General features: G+C 37.0%; 2 protein-coding genes across 2 annotated transcripts; both read left to right on the top strand.

Annotated features, from left to right (window-relative positions):
* Window positions 1–4,890: 4,890 nt before the first annotated feature.
* On the top strand, window positions 4,891–6,265 carry LOC139016017 (tripartite motif-containing protein 60-like). The gene is given in 2 exon segments (XM_070423541.1): window positions 4,891–5,369; window positions 5,371–6,265. Coding segments are annotated over 2 exon segments (1,374 nt in total).
* A 13,331-nt stretch (window positions 6,266–19,596) lies between these two features.
* On the top strand, window positions 19,597–20,493 carry LOC139017004 (ADP/ATP translocase 3-like). The gene has a single exon (XM_070425180.1). The coding sequence runs from the start codon at window positions 19,597–19,599 to the stop codon at window positions 20,491–20,493; it is 897 nt and encodes a 298-aa protein (XP_070281281.1).
* Window positions 20,494–20,832: the final 339 nt, after the last annotated feature.

Raw genomic sequence — 20,832 nt, 5'->3', positions numbered from 1 at the left:
CTCCTCTCCTCTCCTCTCCTCTCTTCTCTTCTCTTCTCTTCCCTTCTCTTCTCTTCTTCTTTCTTACCCTCCCCTCCCCTCCCCTCCCTTCCCCTCCCTTCTCTGGAGTACACCAGACTAGTTTGTGTCTGTGCACACACATTACACTCACTCACACACACAAGAACTTAAATTTAATAAAAACCACATGGGCTTGTCTATCACTTGAGATCCAATGTGTAGTACTGATAGGACTCCACCAGTAGCTCTAAATATCTGTTCTCAAAATAAATGCAAGTACCAAGGAAAAGAAAACAGTTCTCCACATTCCTGCCCTATATCCCAGAAGCAAAAGTCAATTAAGTCCAAATGCCATGAAGGTTTGTGGTTTGGATTGTTGCTGACATTGGAGAGGGACACTGTTTCAGAATTCTAGAAGGATTTTATTGGTGGAAGCTTTGGTAAGAGAAAAGACACAATTAACATGAATTTCTTCCTCTTAAGTGGCATAAAATAATTGATTTTTGCATAATGAAATACGATTTCACAGTTTGCCAACCACCTATTTTCTTTTTCTTTTTATGTCTAAAGCTTGGTTCTAGAAGTACTCAAGAATTATACTTTGTGAAGTTATATAAGGCAACAAAAAATAATTTGCAAAATTAAATAATTCATATTACTCTCAAATTTATATTATCTATAGATCTAGATAAACATGGATGAAGGGCATAACAATTGTTCACATCACTTTAAGAGAGCACAAGGTGAATTTTTAGATGAAGGCTTAATTTTTCTGTAATCCTATATAATAAAGAGCTAATATGCTAATTAGACCAAATAGCAGAACGACTGTCTGGATGATCTTCCAGACAAAGCCAAGGCTGCGAGGGCCGAGCCCTTGCAGGAATTTCATGCATCGGGTCTCTGCTAGTTTGATAATTATAGTTTATCACACATGCAGTTCTTTTACAATGTTTGAGTATGATAGGTAAAATGTATTGTTAATTTCTGAATCTAAGTTTACGTTAAGGAATTTAGAGACGCATTCCAATTCAGTGACAGTTTCAGCAGAGCAGACTGTAAATTTATATAAATATACACTCTATAAGAAATATAATGACTCAAGGTCAATAGCCTGGGTTTGATAATGTACTACAGTTTTGCAACTTCCACCACTGTAGGAACCAAGTGAAGAATACACCTCTTAGCCCTTAATTTAGTGTGATTTCTAGGATGCAATTTTTTAAAAATGAAGACTTTAGTGACTTAAGATTCTTAATTTAATTTTTGCCAGCCACTTCCAAACCTTTGGGTGGCACAGCAGTATAACAGGCTAGAGAAATGCCAGAAGTCCATCCGTGTTTCCATAAGGCTGATGGATACATACTCCCTGCAGCATTTAACCTGTTCAACTACACAGACACCTCTGTTTTCCTTATCCACCATCCCGAACCTGAGTTTGCTCTTTCAACACTTATATGACTCAAAATTATAGGAAATATCAGTTAACATAAATTGCAACAAAGAGCATCTCTCTTTGGCTTGAAAATTTGGTAGACCAAATCAGGAAGAGACATACTTTCTTGTGGGAATTTGCTAAAATTGGCACAGGCCCAAATACTCAATTTTTATTATTGCCCTTAAAGTTACCATCTGAGTCAGTATGTGGTCTATAGCAAGCTATAGTTATACTGAATGTTTTCTTCATATAACCCGAAGCAATACCTTCCTACCCAGAAATTGTGAGTGCTTTGCCTCCCAGGTTTGTATCTTTTATGCACTTAGCAGAGTCAATATTTTGGGGGGCACCCCAATTTCAACAACACATTTTGTGTTTGTTAAAGTCCTGATTGGCTGCAAATAAAGACAGGTTTGACAACTATGAGATTTTTCTATCCCACTCAATAAGAAACCTATAGAAGCTATTCAAAGACAATGTCTTCTATTTCTTCCAATGGCACATCCCGTACATGTGTCTTTTTTTCTGGTCATAAGATGACCCTGTTTTCTCAGAAATTATATCTACATTTCAGGTAGAAGAAGAAAGGCAAACAACTAAAGGCAAATAGGCTGACTGAGTCTGTTCGATTAAAAAACTTTTCTGGAATCCCTACTGAGTGACTTCTGCTGACATTTCCTGTGCAGAACTGGTTATCAGGTTACGTCCACTTTTAAGATAGCCAGGAAAAGTAACGATTTCACATTTTTAACCTGTTTATATGAGTAAGAAAAGGGGAAATTTGGTTGTGAATGGGCTTTTGTGTAGCTAACTTAATAGTGTTTACCTTATTTTTCTTTATTGGATCCAGAATTCAAAGCTATATTTATCCTAAAATTATGCTAAATTGTTTACATTAGCAATTGGGATTATATTTTTTAATAAAACCTTTTCTTTCTGTTTCATTTAGAATATTTAATGCTAGTCTTTCAAATTTTCTTTTTTTAAATTTCTTTATTGATTGAGGTATTACATATGTGTCCTTATCCCACCATTACCCCCCAATCCCCCCACTCATGCCCTCACCCCCCTGTTGTCTGTGTCCATTGGTTAGGCTTATATGCATGCATACAAGTCCTTTGGTTGAGCTCTCCCCCTTACACCCACCCTCCCTACCTTCCCTTTGAGGTCTGAAGGTCTGATTGATGCTTCTCTGTCTCTGGATCTGTTTCTGTTCATCAGTTTATGTTGTTCATTATAGTCCATAAATGAGTGAGATCATGTGATATTTATCTTTCTCTGACTGGCTTATTTCACTTAGCATAATGCTCTCCAGTTCCATCCATGCTGTTGCAAATGGTAAAAATTCCTTCTTTTTTTACTGCAGCGAATAACACCACAATTTTACACCAGTTTCAACGTAATGAATGTTCTTTTGTTCAGAAATATTTATTAATAAAAGTGACTAACATCTTAATGGAGATAACAAGGCTCTCATATTCAGAGTTTTGGGGAGAAAAAATTTTACTCTACCCTTCTCGATTATTTTGCTTGTCTAATAATTAAATTGACAGGGGACAGGTTATCAGGAAAAAATCAAATTTAATTTTGTGCACATGGCAACCTCACATACCTAAGAGAGTCAGAGACACCACACACATGAGAAATTCAAAGTCAAAAAGGTAAATTGAGGTATATATGAAAATCCTGAGCTAAGGAAGAAGGTAAGTGTCTGGGACTTCAGGGGAGAAGAGGATCATTTACATGACAATAAGAAGAGCAGATATTCAGTAATTAGATGTTTACCCTATGTGAGATAGTTAATAAAAAGTTATTTTTGGTAATAAACCTATCATGGGCAAGGTCCTCAATTTAAAAACTTTAAAGTATAGATAAAAAGTTTCTCTTGAGGCTGCAGGGTCTTGATTGCCTCCAGCTCACAATAATCCACTTGCCAAAATAGCACACTGTGGCCAGGTCTATTTGAACCCCTTCAAGAGCGCAATGTAAGTCTCGATATAAGTAAGACTTATTGAGTTTTAATATAAAGAACAAAGGAAATGGCATTAGAAGATTCATCTTTTGTCCAGATACCATAAGCTCTTCGAGCATCAGATTCTCCATTTCTAAAACAGGATTATAATGTCTATTTCCCAGAAAGTTTGTGAGATTTAATGTCTGTGGAATCAGTTTGTGAACTCTGAGGCACTATGTATCACAGCCAATAGTTTGAATTAACCCCAAACGAAAGAGAAGTCACTTTTTGCCAAATAGTTATATACATCATGGACTAACACACACACACACACACACACACACACACACACACAACTTTAGATATCATGTCCATGTGAAATTTTTCTTCCCACTTTATTTGAAAAGAAAGCCCAATTTTTTGCAATTTTTACTGACTGCAATTCTCTGAATTCATAATTTTCTGCTTTCTTAGGATCATTAACTGAAGGCAGTTAATTTGGAAAAGTTTGAACTTTTCAGGTGAATGTGTGTACAATGGTGCACTCTGGAGGGCTTCTGTTTCTCTGTCAAGTGTCCTTACCAACGCACGCAGATATCCCCTTGTGATGGACTACCCTTAAAGAAAATAACAGGAGTGACCGAAAAGCAACTCAGATGACTCATATCACTAAAAAATAAAAATAAAAGAAAAGAAAAAGAAAAAGAAACCCACCACAGCTTAGAAACAATGACTCTGTTGTGTTATCTAAAAAACTGACAACATTATCAACTTGGCAAAATGTGTTTTCATTTCTTTCATTTCAGTTCTGTGAGAACATATGAATCTTGAGGATACTGGCATTAAAAAGCACACACTTTTCAAATAACCTGAAAAGAGATAAAGGAAAATGAAAACAGCCCAGTTAGATTTATGTAGGATATAAAGGTAATAGAATAGATTTGATCTCCTTCTAAGCAATAAGTAGAGATCCTAACAAATTTAACTTCCAAATTCAGAAATTTAAAAAAATATGTATTATTATTTTTTGTGTAAGGATCATATTTATAATCTGCAGATCTTACATTTTTTCTTGATTTATTAGCACTCTGAATTTGGGGGATAATTTAATAAAGTATTGATGAATTAAGGATATGCCATTCTAAAATATGCTGCTTTAGATTTTTAACTGGTAGGAGACTGGCTTCGGAGACTCTTCTTGGAGACACACTTCAGGGACTCACTCAAAGGAGCAGGCTCCAGAAACCACATATGACTTGAATTGTGCTTGGTTTTTGACCAGGAGCACTCTACATCCCTTGTGCAAAGTGGTGTTAAAAACAGAAGAGGGCGACAAGAAGACTGGACTACAGCTGGTGGCTGGAATTCTTCTTGGAAACTCCTAGTGGCTTCCACAGGGAGCAAGGCCTGAGCAGACCTCAGCTTCTCACTTTTCTTCACTCCTGGAGGATCACACTGACTGAAGAGACTGTCTGGGAACAGATACCCTCTCTGCACCATGGCCTTTGCAGCTGCCCTGGCCAAGCTCCAGGAGGAGGCCAGCTGTTCCATCTGCCTGGATTACCTGGGAGACCCAGTGACCACTGAGTGTGGACACAACTTCTGTTCCTCCTGCATCTACCAGCGCTGGGACCTTCTACAGGTCACCTTTCCCTGTCCTGTCTGCCCCCACCACTGCCCCGACAGGAGCTTGAAGAGGAACACCCAATTATGTCACATGACTGAGATTGTTCAGCAGATTCCACGCATAAGGGGAAAGAGTAAAAGGCAAGAGGAACCCCTGTGTAAGAAGCACTGTGAGGGTCTGGCCCTGTTCAGTGAGAAGGACCTGCAGCTGTTGTGTGCCCAGTGCAGTGTCTCCTCTGATCACGGGGATCACCCCCTGATGCCCGTTGAAGGAGCTGCAGCTACTCACAGGAGGAAGCTCAAGAGCTATATCGAGTCCTTGAGCGAGCAGATTAGATACTGAAAATCGGTCAGAAATGCAAGTGTCAAAATGTTTTGAAGTGAGAGAGAGGATAGAAAATGAAAAGGATGAATTGGACTCTGAAGTTAAACAACTTAAAAATTTTTTGGAAAAGGAACAGAGTGCAATGCTTATCAGTTCGCTAAATGAAACAACAGATGTTGAAGAAAAATTAATGGATGAGAAAAACCAAATATCAAACTACAGCACCGTATTAAACAGTCTGCTTGGAGATATTATCAGTAAGTGTTTGCAGACAGACATGGATTTACTCACTGGTATTGAAAGTATCCACATCAGGTATGATAACCTAGAGCCCCTGGCCACCTTTTTATATGAATTAAAGGAGGAGAGTTGCTCTCTCCCCCCACATTATTTGGGCCTGCATAAAATGATCCACACATTTCAGGTAGATTTGACACTGGATCCTGAAACAGCCCATCCATGTCTCATTATCTCAAGAGATAGAAAAAGTGTGACCTATAGGACAGCATTTGGTCTTCACAATCTTCACGGACGCACTTCTTACCCAGCTGTCCTGAGTTCTGAGGGATTTGATGCTGGCAGGCATTTTTGGCAGGTAGAAGTGAGAGGCACCGGGGCATGGTCCTTAGGCGTGTGTAAGGAATCTTTCCCCAGGAATCCTCCTATGCCACCATCCCCAAGAAATGGCTGCTGGCAGTTTCATCTCTGGGCAAATACATCTGTCACATGGGATTCAGGCAACTGGGAACGGATAGGCATTTTTCTGGACTATGAGTTGGGAGAAGTTTCATTTTATAATTTGAGAAATAGATCACATTTGCATACTTTCAGTGAAAGGTTTACAGAAAAACTGATTCCCTATTTCTGCATAGGACTTTTTACAAAATCACTTGAAATGCGTGTAGTCAAAGATGAAAGATGAACCGCCTTGCAATCTGTTTGATGCATTCTACTCTTCCTGTTAATAGAGAGTGCTTGTAATAAAAGGCCCAAGTACATTTCAAAAAAAAAATAATAAAAATAAAAAAAATAAAATATGCTGCTTTAGTATATTGGTTATTTTGAGCTGAGGGTACTTAAAAAACAGCAAATGCAAAGAGAGACTTTCTCTGAACTCCCCTCATTTACCTGAAGACCACTTCTCCAAAAGGAAATCAATTATCATAAATCCTTTCCCCAGAAGTTTCATCAACAGGGTAGATTGATTTTTATCACAGGAGAGGAGACTAGAAGTTGACACCACATCCAGACCAACTTTGTAACAAACTATCATATCAACCATCTATTCTTCTAAGAGCCCATTCATCTTTCCTAAAAATCATTTACCTTTCCCTAAGTGACCTACATCTCCCCTTCCCTTCCTCTATTGAGACGACATATAATTTTTCAAACATGACTTCTTTCGGAGGGTATTTACTTTTTTTCCTGTAATGCCCCGTGCATGCAATATTAAAATTTAATAAATTTGTTTACATTTTCTCCTGTTGATCTCTCTGTTGTCAATTTATTTCAAGGAAACTGCTATAGAATCTATAAAACTCTCCTTCCTACACACATGTATAAAACCAAATGATTTTTGCAAGTGTTTTTGTCTCTCAAAAATGAGTTTTTATTGAAGTTATTCCATTATAATTGAAATAATTATACTGCAGTTTCTCTTTGGTTACTATTGGTAACATCTATTGACTTTGCTATGAATTTACATTTGTAGAAGTATAATGCTTGTTTGCTGGCCTATTAGGCAATAGTAATCTATAAACACCAAGTGACAAGGAGGGACCGAGTTTAAAGAGTCTCCATTTGTCTTATGTTGTGACTCAGTCTGTTGTTTACTACCAAAAACATCTAATGGAAATGGTACTACTTTCATTTTATGACTGTTCTTATGGGGCTGGCAAACAAGTAAAATGATGAGGGCAAGCTAAACAACAAAATCAAATACAGTTATTGAAATATGACATAGGGACCTAGCTCTGTCGCTGTTAATGCCTGTTATTTCTGCTTAAGCTGCTGATGAGATACATGCCCAGAAAATCATTTTCAGTTTGCGGTAAATTATCCAGACCCCCTTTGCTACTCGTGGTATTGATCGAGTGTGTGCCATTCCTTTCAATTATTCTGTAGTCTGTACAACATGTTACAGACCTAATAGATATTTTATTGACAAACTGTCATTTTGGTTACAACAAGCTATGTGTCATGCACACATTTATTAATAAATATTGAGATCATTATAATATCATACTGCTAACACCTCTGAACCAAATCAGCCTTTTAACAATCTGTAAGGATATTATATTTTTCCCTGCTTCCAATAATATACAAATGAGGAATTTATTCTGCAATTTCAAAAGTACCCTAAAAACACATTTTGAAATGTCATTGTCATAAGTTAAGACCTCTGCTTAATGTCATGAGCAATTATTAATACAGTATTTATAAATAAATATAGCTATAAGAAAATATATACTATTTCCAGGATGATACATCTCAGATTTCTTTAAAAACATAGTAATTTGTAGACTATTCTCTATTTTCTAAAGATGAAAAGTTAAATTATTTAATTTAAATTATAAATACATTTAAATGTTTTTGGTGGCTACAGGTAAAAATCGATAATAAATCCTCAGTTAACATCCTAGGAAGGGGAATATACTATTTAACGTTAACATTTGTCCATCTTGAAAATGAATAGTTTTAGAGTAGACTAATTAATTTATCTCTTTTTTTCCATGATGTCACAATTTCTACAAACCAAATATAGATAAATACATCTCTATGAGGAAACAGCAAAAAGGTCTCCATTTAATAATACTTTAATTTTAAGTCTCAACTGTGGTTAGTAGTTTTTCAACCAGCCAATATTTTAAAAAATATTTACTAAGCTTCAAGTATTGTGACCCTTATTGGAGATATGCACAATGATTTCTGTTTTAATATAAAAAGACCACTAATTTCCATATATTAATTCTACAACTTAATTCTTCACAAAACTCACTGTTGTGCTAGTTTTCCCTTTACCTTTTGGAATTTTTCAGATATCTAATTATTATAAGAGTTAGAGCTATCTCGTGGCACTCATAGTCTAGGAGACTAAGTTGGGTAACCATACAAACACCAACAATAGAAATATACAAAATATACTCGACGAGCCCATAAGGAAGGTGCCTTGGTGTGCTTGAGGGGATCTAGGGAGGCATCCTGGAGGATAAATCGTGTTTCTTTTTGTTTTGGTTGTGGTAGAAAGATTAATGCCACACAGAAGTGCCCATCCTAATCCTTGACATCTGTAAATATAATTACAAAGTAAAGCAAACTTTGTGTACAAGATTAAGGATTTTGAAATGGGAAGATAGAGATCTGGCACATAGTTGATCTAAAAGCTATATATTTTCATTTCTTTTATATTTTTAAAATTCTTTATTGTTTAAAGTATTGCATATGTCTCCTTTTTTCCCTATTGACTTCTCCTCAGCCACTCCCACCTCCCAGCACAAGTCCTCATCCTCCTAGTGCCTGTGCCCATTGGTTATGCTTATATGCATGCATATAAGACCTTTCATTGATCTCTTACACTGTACCCTATCCCCCACCTCCTGCCTTCCCTCTGAGTTTGATAGTCTGTTTTGTGCTTCGCTGTCTCTGGATCTATTTTTGTTCATCAGTTTATGTTGTTGATTATATTCCACAAATGAGTGAAATCATGTGATATTTATCTTTCTCTGACTGGCTTACTTCGCTTAGCATAATACTTTCCAGGTGCATCCATGCTGTTGCAAATGGTAAGAGTTCTTTCTTTTTTACAGCAGCATAGTATTCCATTGTGTAGATGTACCACTGTTTTCTAATCCACTTATCTGCTGATGGGCACTTAGGCTGTTTCCAAATCTTAGCTATTGTAAATTGTGCTGCCATGAACATAGGGGTGCATATATCCTTTCTGATGGTGTTTCTGATTTCTTGGGATATATTCCTAAAAGTGGGATTACTGGGTCAAATGGGAGTTCCATTTCTAATTTTTTGAGGAAACTCCATACTGTCTTCCACAGTGGCTGCACCATCTGCATTCCCACCAGCAGTGCACGAGGGTTCCTTTTTCTCCACATTCTCGCCAGCACTTGTCATTTGTCGATTTGTTGATGACAGCCATTCTGACAGGTGTGAAATGGTATCTCATTGTTGTTTTGATTTGCATCTCTCAGATGATTAGTGACTTTGAGCATGTTTTCATATGTCTCTTGGCATTTTGTATGTCCACTTTCAAAAAGTGTCTAAGTCCTTTGCCCATTTTTTATTGGATTGTTTATCTTCCTTTTGTTAAGTTGTATGAGTTCCTTATAAATATTGGAGATTAGACCCTTATCAGATATAACATTGGCAAATATGTTCTCCCATGCAGTGGGCTTTCTTGTTGTTTTGTGGATGGTTTCTTTTGCTGTGCAGAATCTTTTTATTTTGATGTAGTCCCATTTGTTTATTTTTTGTTAGTTTCCATTGCCCTAGGAGCTGTATCGGTAAAGATAGCACTGCGACATATGTCTGGTATTTTATATTTGGTGCCTGTGGATTCTTCTAAGATATTTATGGTTTCCCATCTTAAGTCCAAAATGAGTTTATTTTTGTGTATGGTGAAAGTTGGTTGTCTAGTTTCATATTTTTTTTTGCATTAATCTGTACAATTTTTCCAACACCATTTATTGAAGAGACTGTCTTGAATCTGTTGTGTGGTCTTGCCTCCTTTGTCAAGTATTAATTGAGCATAATGGCTTGGGTCAATTTCTGGGTTCTCTATTCTGTTCCATTGATCTATATGTCTGTTCTTGTGCTAGTACCAGGCAGTTTTGAGAACAGTGTAAATCTATTTGCTGAGTAGTAGTGAACAGAAAAAAAAATCCAGTTTTTCTTGGAGAAAACTGAGTAACTATACGTAAGTCAACTTAGGCTAAGTAGTGGAGCAGTGACAGCAGATTATTTTCACTGATAATTTACATGAAACGTTTTACTACTGTCAAGAAATGAAAGTGAATGACCCTCTTTTAACACTTCACAAAATGTTCAATTACATGTAGGTGGAAATGGAATTTATTTAGTTTTCCCCTTCTTTGAATAGTATTTAATAAATTAAGCCAGCCAGCATAACTGTGTTTGACATCAGCTGCAGAGCATAACATATTGCTGAAATTTTTTTATAGACAAGACATGAAGAGAAGATGTTGAAATATATAAAAAAATTTATGCGAATTATGATACTAGTGAGGATGGAATGACACTTCACAAAGAAATAAAAATTTGAAATAGAACACTAATCTGAATTTTTAAACATTATGCTTCTATACTGACTTGAATTTTAGATTTTCAGGGTTTATGAGAAAGCAATGAATAAGAAAATTAGGCCTATCAGACGAGTTTAAGTACAAAGATTTTTAAAAAGTTACCCAAGAGAGAACTTTATTTTCGTCCTGTCTCTAGGGAGCACGGAATAAGACAAAGGAAAATGAGTCACACTGTCACAAAATCAATTCAGTCATACAAATAAGTCTAGAGCAGCTGGGAATATTTCCAAAGAAACCTGAAACACTGATTCAGAAGAATATATACACCCCTATGTTCATTGCAGTGTTATTAAAATAGCCAAGATTTGGAAGCAGCTAAATGTCCAACAGTAGATGAGTTGACAGAAAAGGTGTGGTACATTTCCCCGATGGAATACCATTCAGCCATAAAAAAGAGGGATCTCTTACCCTTTGTGATAGCATGGATAGACCTGGAGAGCATTATGTTAAGAACCAGTCAGAGAAAGACAAGTACCATATGATTTTACTTATATGTGGGATGTAAATGAACAAAATAAAGAAACAAAATAGAAACAGACTCATAGATACAGAAAACAGACTGAGAGCAGTTGGGGGCGGGGGGGAATTGGAGGGCAGAGTAAAAAAGGTGAGATCTAATTTAAATAAATGTAGTCCAAATCCATTTCTTGGCCTGGTTTTTACTATACTAAAAGACAGTCTTTAATAGTTTAGCATGTATTTGCCTATTTAATTTGGACTTTGACATCATTTAGGACATAAGGCATCATGGTTTTTGCTGTTATTTTAGGGATTTTTTGTTTGTTTGTTTTGTTTTGGTTTGGTTTTTTTTTTTGTTTTTTTTTTTTTGCAGTTCCTGGTAAAATCTTGTCTGCTTTGTGTTCACAAAAGCTTATGTCAACACAAGGTTTAGGTGCTGAATGTTGGCCTATAATTTATGCAAGTTTTTGTCTGTCCTCATGACTTTAAGTTTTACTGACTGTTAAATTTGGACTTAATTATTTTGAGGATAAAATTAATTTTCATGAAGCTTTTGGCTTAAGAATTGCCATCTTAAACTAGCTGCGTTTTACTGATCATGATTTGTCATCTAAACACTTTTTGTGCTTTAAGTGAGGGATAGTCTTTTTATTTTTCTTGTCATAAATGGTTATGATATAAAGTGCATTATACTGGTACTTTGGCAAGAATGGCTTAAGCTCTCTCCATACATAAGGCACTTTGGCTGAAAGGTACTGAATTCCTGAAATAGGCTTTCATTATTTATTGACGCACTACCCTGTCATAATTTTTCTGAAGCACTTTTGATCTGTTTAATAAGTATTGTGTTTTCATTTCTACAGTATTTAGCATGCTGAAAAACTTCCACTTAAAAAAATTATCATAATGGCTCTTCAAATAGAGTTTTGCTTGAATAACTTATGATGAAACCTGCTCTCTGGACTCAGACAAGTATCTGAGAACAAGCCATGGGTTGTTTGTGAGCATTGTCATATTGGTTAAACTAGCCACAGTAATTAATATACACGAAAGGAAATGAGTGGTAGTGACTTTTGGAAAGGCAAAGACATTAACATTCTTTGCCTCAATGTGTCAAGGTAAGTATGTCAAAAGCAGTTTTTACATGTTACTAGGAGGAGGAGGAGGTGAATTCTGTTAATGACAGCTAGGCACATGAAGTTCAATAAATCTCTGCTGAATGTGTTAGCCTATGAATATTGTAATTTGTGTTGTCTTAACCCAGTCCTGGGGCTGCTAAACAAATTATCCTATATAATAAAAGGCTAATATGCAAATTGACCAAACGGTGGAACGACCAGTCTTTATGATGCGCACTGACCACCAAGGAGCAGACACTCAAAGCAGGAGCTGCCCTCCGGTGGTCAGTGTGCTCTCACAGGGGGAGTGCCGCTTAGCCAGAAGCTGGGCTCACAGCTGGTGAGCGCAGCAGTGGTGGCGGGAGCCTCTATCACCTCCATGGCAGTTGGACATCCCCCGAAGGCTCCTGGATTGTGAGAGAGTGTAGGCCGGGCTGAGGGACCCCCCCAAGTGCATGAATTTCATTCACCAGGCCTCTGGTCTATTGATAAGAAAATATGTAGAATGGCATTTTGTACATCATACATAGTACTAAGTATGTTTCATAATTTAACAAATTAAAAATATCCACTATCCCACAGTGACCAGTTCAGAGTTGAGTCATTTCTTGAATTCCCTTGACCATGTATGAGTCTTCCATGGCCTGATCTGACTTTCAATCCTTACCCAGACTTACTGACCTGATGACTGAAGAGCAAACCTTCTTGGAGAAGATGGATATTTTAAGAACAACTCACACTCAGTCAATCAATTTGTTTCTGTTATTCAGTTACTCTTTTTTGTTGTTTTTCATTTATTAATTCAAATGTCAACTACTTTGAGCTAAGTTCCCTGAATACTTTTTCTAAAGTATTGCTACCCCAGCACTTTATTATATATATATTTTTTATCTCTCAGGGCTTACGGTCATCTAATATTGTCATGTTCATGTTTTGGGGTTTTGTTTTTCTTGTATTTTCTTTCTCCCCTATCTAAAGTGTAAGTTGCTTATCTTATTCATGATTAGATCTCAAGAAGCATGTTGGCACAGAGTAGACACTAAATTGGTATTCATTAAATATATACATAAGCTCTTAAAATGTGCTATCACTCATAAGGTAGGAAGCACATTTTCCCAAGGAAGATGTCTATTAGTATTCCTTTTTCTTCTGTATAATTTTTAACTCTTTTTTATGAGTTTCTGAAAACAAAAGGAATAACATTTATTCACATATGTGTATAGATATTTTCATAACTCTAGCAATTTGCTGTAGAGAGGTATTTCTCAGCTGTATTTAAACAGTGTCTTTGAGAATATGTAAGATTCTGCCAGTTAGAGAGGAGTTGGGAACTGTCTCTTCCAGAGTGAGTTGGCGAACAATCTGAATATTGAAAATATTCAGGGATGGAATAATATTGGTTCATTAATGTGGCAGTAGCAAATAATTTTAAAAAGTGGGAAATTATTTTGATGATAACTTGCAACTCAGAAAACTGGAAGCAAACTACTCAATAAAAAATGAAGCTAAACAAATTAGAGTGAATATAATTGGATATGTAGTAAATTAGTTAGAATGAATGAAAACTGAAGGTTTTTTAAATATATTTTTATTGATTTCAGGGAGGAAGGCGAAGGAGAGAGAGAGAGATAGAAACATCAATGATGAGAGAGAATCATTGATCGGCTGTCTCCTGCATGCCCTCCACTGGGGATCGGGCCCACAACCCAGGCATGTGCCCTTGACCAGAATCGAACCTGGGACCCTTTAGTCCACAGGCCGATGCCCCATTCACTGTACCAAACCAGTTAGGGCTGAAGTATTTTTTTTAATCTTTATATTATTCCATTCCCAAGATACTTAACAACATGAATTATCACCAAGAACCATTTATTGGTTTAATTTTTCCATTAACAATTTAATTTATATAAATTTTGGTGGTTAGTAAGAAATAATGAGCAGATTTATACTACTGCAATGAAATATTAAGAAATGGTTGATTTTGAGATAAATTATTTTTGGATTTGATAGGCTAGTATTCAAAATGTTATTAGTTTGCTAATAATAATAAGTGGCTTTAGAGAGGACAAACTGGTTGGACAGGAGTTTACTGACACTTTTAAAAGTCATTAAATTTATTGCACTATAATGATAAACTATTATTTTGTGTATACTATGGCACATGAACTGCCTACGATAGGTTTGTGTTGGTAGTGATGTAGGGTGAGATCAACATATTTTGAAATGACAAGTCATATGTCATAAAAATCTTCTGGAATTTAATAACTGGATTTTTTTTGTTAATAAACTCATGCAATTGTATTTAAAAGGTTAATGGGGAAATAATTTTACTTGAGGGAGAGAATTCTTAGGTTCCTAGATTTCTTTCTTTGGGGTAATAGTAATTTTTTACAGGTTTTACTAAGATTATTAAAACTGAGTTATAGAGAGTGAATACCTTTTGAATTAACCACTGATTATCAGTTAGTTTATAGAGAATGTCAGTTTCAGAAAAATAGACAGTAATTTGTTCCAAGGTCTTCAACATTTTCAGAAATGGCCAAAGGCTGTTCATCTCTGCAGTGTAGAATGTGTTACGTGCTCTATTAATTCCTCAAGAGATTGGACTCATTTGGAAATAAGATTACTTTTGAAATATTATCTCTGAGCAAGTAGCTTACAGTGAACTAATAATTATGATTACTGTACTTTTTGTCATTTTAGTCACAAGGGAAAACTGAAAGTGAAGTGGTAAAAATCACAGTATTCTTGTTAACAGAAATGGGAACAGCATAAAGTGGTATGACAACAGTTACAGCAGTAAATAATAATTATCCAGTAGTAAAGTAGTATAATGTTAGTTCTAACCTGTTTAATGCCTTCTATTAGACAGGTGCTTTCATATATAATCTCTAGTTCTCAGAACAATCTTGCAAGATAAGTAAGTTTATCCAAATTATTGGATGAGAAATTCCAAAGACATTTAGTATCTTGTCTTTTGTCTCACACTTAGTAGACAAAAAAGGCAGAGTTAGAATTTTAACTCAGGTCTCTCTCTACTCTAAATATTGTGCTCTTAAAGATGAAAGTATATTTTATAGCTATGAGCCTTAGTTTTTCCATCTGTAAAATTTCATTAATATATATCTACTGGAGCACAGTGTCTGCCCATAGAAAGTGCTGAATAAATATTATCTTTATTATTAATCTAATTATGATAATTTTTATATTTTATTTTGAAGCAAATCAGCTGCTTGGGTTTTAAATCTATCTCTAACTGTTGTGATACTTATTTTGAGGGACATCTAATTTATTTGAAATTAAAATATTCCTTAATATAAAGAAAAATTATTAACATATCAATGCTATATATTTTGTTTCCCGAGTTTATAGTCTCATGAAATATATTGAATGTTAGTATATTTTATTGGTTTTCTATTAAATAGGCTTACAGAGATTACTATGTTGCCATAAGAACACATAAGATTCAGCCACAGGTAATAACAAACAGTTCAGGTGGAAGAGAAAAGAGAAACTACAACAAGATCCTCACCATTCTAAATTATTTTATTTTTCCAGTAGCTTTCGGTTGTTACTGACAATACCTGTATCACAAGACTTCTTTCTCCCATTGTTACAAATTTATCAAAATAACACTTGTTAAGTGTAGCATAAGATGTTGGATGATGAGTCTCTCTATTCAACAACAGACCACAAGGCAAATTGAAAGAGAGCTTATTTATTACTCACAGGTCTTGGAGGGAGTACCAGGCACCCCTTGAGGAGGCACATGGAGAAATTAAGGCAAAGTACAGACCAGGGGAGAGACAGGACATGGTGCCCCATGCTTTTGGTAGGGTCCATGGATCAGCGGTTCTCAACCTGTGGGTCGCGACCCCTTTGGGGATCTAACGACCCTTTCATAGGGGTCGCCTAAGACCATCGGAAAACACATATATAATTACATATTGTTTTTGTGATTAATCACTATGCTTTAATTATGTTCAATTTGTAACAATGAAAATACATTCTGCATATCATATATTTACATTACAATTCATAACAGTAGGAAAATTACAGTTATGAAGTAGCAACAAAAATAATTTTATGGTTGGGGGTCACCACAACATGAGGAACTGTATTAAAGGGTCGCAGCATTAGGAAGGTTGAGAACCACTGCCATGGATGAAGTGCTTTGGGGTTCCCAGGCTAAGGTGTATTGGTCAAGTTAAACCAAAAGAGGAGGCTTTGGGTATGCTTCTTGGTGGTCTTATCCAAGGGCAGCATAAGGTGAGCCCATGGGAGGCAGGGGAGGTTGTTGACCATTAGAGCTCGTGGGAAGTTATATCAGGAACTTACATTTGCTTGTGACTCTTCAGGTTGCTATATGGATATGTGCATGAGGGGCTAGTGTCAGATTCCAGTTACTGCAAGCCGATTGGCCAAACAAAATGGATGATGAGGCAGCACTACCACTGGGAGCTTAGCTAAACTCTCCACAACCATGCATTACTTATGTTTTTCTACAAGTGCATTTGTAAGTTTACATAATTGGCCTTTACTTATATAACATAAATTAGAGTTTATAAAATAGAGAAATGAGTGGAGGGCTTTGCAGTATTCAATAAGATTCTTTAATTCACAAAGATTTATTTAAGGTCTTTTGGAAACCATGAACACCACAAGTTCATTTAAATTATATTTCAACTTACAACAGTTTAATTAACACTGAACCATCAATTAAAATGAAACATAGTTATGTAAGCAAAATGGAAAAATAAAATTGTTTAATAGATTTTCTAGAAAAGTCCACGGTGCCATGTATAAAGCAAATAGCACTATAATTGGACTTGAGTTACTCAAAACAGCTCTGTTACTAATTGACTGCTTCTAACAGGGAAATCATTTAATTTTAGCTTCCTTAACTGAACCAAGAAGTAGTTGAATTAAATGTGTGGTTATCAAACCATTAAGCAGCCATGATATGCTCTTCAGAATTATTTAGACATCTGCCACAAGTGTGGTGTAAAGTGAAATTTTTGGATTTCCAACCATTCTTTTTGAATACATACAACACAATTCTCCTCTCATTTGAACTTTAGTGAATCCCAGAATATTTTCATTTGTAAGGCAGACTTACACTACTTATAATTTAAAAAAAAAAAACAATTTCATTTCTAAAGTCATTTCTAACACTGTTCTCTTTTCCATTAACCCAAATGGTGGGATTGACACTAAAGTGCTTATTAACTTTGAAAAAGTGTTTTTGGTTTTCAGAAAATAATTTATTAGGGAAATAAACTTTATGCAACTGTTTTGCAAAGTGTGAACATTTGAGGATTTTGAGGGCTATAAAATGTGCATTTTTACAATTTTCCCTTCCTACATGTGGTCTGTTTTTTGATATTTTAAAAAATAATCCTTATGTTTTAGATATTCATAGTAAAATATTTATCCATGAAAAGATGTCATATTTGGCATCTGCTTCAAAATAATTAGGTATGTAGCTAAATGAGTTGGATATAGATAAAACCAGATGGCTCCAGAGTTGATAATTCTTAACACTGAATAATGGACAAATGGAGTTTCATTATCATATTTTTGCAACATTTGCATATGATTTTCTATATGAATATATATTTTTCATGTTCTACTTGAAAAGAATTTAGTTCATTTACTACAAGAGTTTTCAGTCGATAGCCAGGAGCAATTACTGATCACAGGTTTCAGTGAGCAGACTGTTCCCTGTGATTTTACTGTCTTAGATGATATTTCTTTTTCTTTAGCCAAGTTACATTGCACCTTTTATTTTCACCGTCACTTCACAGATGTGGACATCAAGAAATTTTAGATGAGTCATTAATATCACCTCTGCTCATTCCCTGCCCAGACACATACACTTTTAAGTTAACTTAAAAATGGACAATTATTAGTTTGGTTATAGACATCTATACATTTTTAAAACACACTTTTAATATTGTAAGATGACTCCTTGTAGACCATTACTTTGCTATAACATTTTCAGGTACTTAGAATTACCATATAGTACACTTTCTACTTCTACAGAAAATATGAATTTCAGTTTTAGTGTGGCTCTGGTGTAGAATGTGATGTTCCCACTTGTGCAGTTATTAAATGAGTCTGCTGTCAATTCAGAAATCTGGGAAATTGAAACCATTTTGCCTTTACTTTTAAACTTTGTTTCAATTCTTTTTCATTTTGAAACTGCTCTATTGTGTGTCTAATAGATGACCAGATGGTGCTATTCAAAAGTTTCAATTTATCCTAAAATCAAACTCCAGTGAAAAGAACTTTAGGAAAATTTACACTACTGAAAATTATGATTTAAAAACTGGTGGTTGTTACACTTACATCAGATATATTAATAAATCATCATCTTTATTTTAAAAGTAATTAAGGGAAATCCTCTTTAGTGAATGCATCTTTCCTGTAAATGGAAGCTAACATGGAATAATATATCCCTATTCATTATAAGAGAGTTATGCATTTAAGTCATTAAGTGTAAATGATCCTTTGACCTTCATGCTGCATAATTTGTAGATAGAAATATTCATTAGTATAGAATTTAGAATGTTTTGATGTATCTTCATTGAGTGTGGGACAATTATACTTGAAATATTGGACTCAAGAAATCCAATGCCCATGTCATACACCACTATTACACTGATGTGTCTAGCCCAGCTCACATCTATGGTCTTATGGCCCCCTCATGACCAGGGAACAGAAGAGAAAAAATGCTGAACTTAGTTCATGGATGGGTAAAATAGGTTAGTAAATTCAAGCCATATCTGCTTGAGTGGATTGCTACTACACTACAGTTCTTAAGGTTGACCTTGAAAGAAAGCACTGAGAAAAAAATCGCCCAATGGACAGAGATTGTAGGGGTGCTCTTAGTCATCCAATTTATATGAAAATAAATGTGTCCTGGGATTAGAATGTATAATACTTCATAGATCTTGGCAAATAGCTTGATTGGCTGTTCCCAGACCTAGAAGGAGAAAGGTTTAAAAATTAGAGACAAGAAAATCTGGGTAAAGCTCATGTAGCACATGCCTACTAGATATTATCCTCTCCAAGAACAACTCAACAATCAAATAGAATGACTTGGCTAGTAGACCTGTTTGCCCTTGCCATCAGCCACTCATATTCTGTCACAATGGGCTCAGGAACAGGCTAGCCATAGTGGCAGACAATGACCCCACCATAATGGGATCCCACTCAGCAAGGCTGGTCGAATTCTGGTCCCATCAGCTGCATCTCCGAGCCAGCTGGCCCACGCTGTGGCAATCAGCAACCCCCGGGCTCTGAGCCCGCTGGCCCCGACGCTGCGCACCACCATGACCATGACGGAACCGGCAAACTCCTTCGTCAAGGACTTCCTGGCGGGAGGCATCACCGCTGCCGTCTCCAAAACGGCCGTCGCCCCGATTGAGAGGATCAAGTTGCTGCTGCAGGTGCAACAGGCTAGCAAGCAGATCCCAGTGGACAAGCAGTACCAGGGGATGATGGACTGCATCCTGCGCATCCCCAAGGAGCAGGGCGTGCTGTCCTTCTGGCGAGGCAACCTGGCCAACGTCATCTACTACTTCCCCACGCAAGCCCTCAACTTCGCCTTCAATGACAGGTACAAGCAGGTGTTCTTGGGGGGCGTGGACAAGCACACGCAGTTCTGGAGATATTTCGCTGGCAACCTGGCCTCGGGTGGGGCGGCGGGGGTCACCTCCCTCTGCTTTGTCTACCCCCTGGATTTCGCCAGAACCCGGCTGGCGGCCGACGTGGGGAAATCTGAGGCCGAGCGGGAGTTCAAAGGCCTGGGACACTGTCTGGTGAAGATCAGCAAGTCTGACGGCATCCGGGGCCTGTACCAGGGCTTCAACATCTCCGTGTACAGCATCATCATCTACCGGGCTACCTACTTCGGTTTGTACAACACGGCCAAAGACATGCTCCCCGAGCGCATGGACACGCACATCATGGTGAGCTGGGTGATCGCCCAGCTGGTGACAGCGGTGGCCGGCTTTGTCTCCTACCCCTTCGACACGGTGAGACGGCGGATGATGATGCAATCAGGGCGCAAAGGAGCCGATATCATGTACAGGGGGACCATCCACTGCGGGCAGAAGACCTTTAAGGAGGAGGGGTTCAAGGCCTTCTACAAGGGCGCCTGGTGCAACGTCCTCAGGGGCATAGGCGGTGGCTTCGTTCTGGTCCTTTATGACGAGGTGAAGAAAATCATCTAGACGTGTCCCCTGGTCCCCTCGTCTAGATGCAGGGACCTGAAAAATAGCGCAGAAGACTTCACTCTTACAGACCATTGACCTTCTGGAAATTCTGACGTCTTTGACCGGCCTGAGCCTGTGTAGAGGTCTGGGGAGGGCTCTAGAACAGGGTTCATTGTGACCACGGCAACTGGCACCCTGATTCCAAGCATTGCTTACAGGGGGAGGGGAATCCTGACGCCCTCGTGGTTCCGCAGGTGGGGCAGCTCCCTCACACCCACCAAGAGCCCAGGTGTTTGTAGGACCCAGATGCCTTTAAGTATTTATTTAAAGAAAGTCATGTCTCCCACTTGTACTTGG

The sequence above is a fragment of the Myotis yumanensis genome, unplaced genomic scaffold, assembly GCF_028538775.1.
Source record: "Myotis yumanensis isolate MYYU_CA2020_CCGP unplaced genomic scaffold, mMyoYum1.0.hap1 SCAF_9, whole genome shotgun sequence".
Classification (NCBI taxonomy): Eukaryota; Metazoa; Chordata; class Mammalia; order Chiroptera; family Vespertilionidae; genus Myotis; species Myotis yumanensis.
This window is presented reverse-complemented; position numbering and strand designations above follow the sequence as displayed.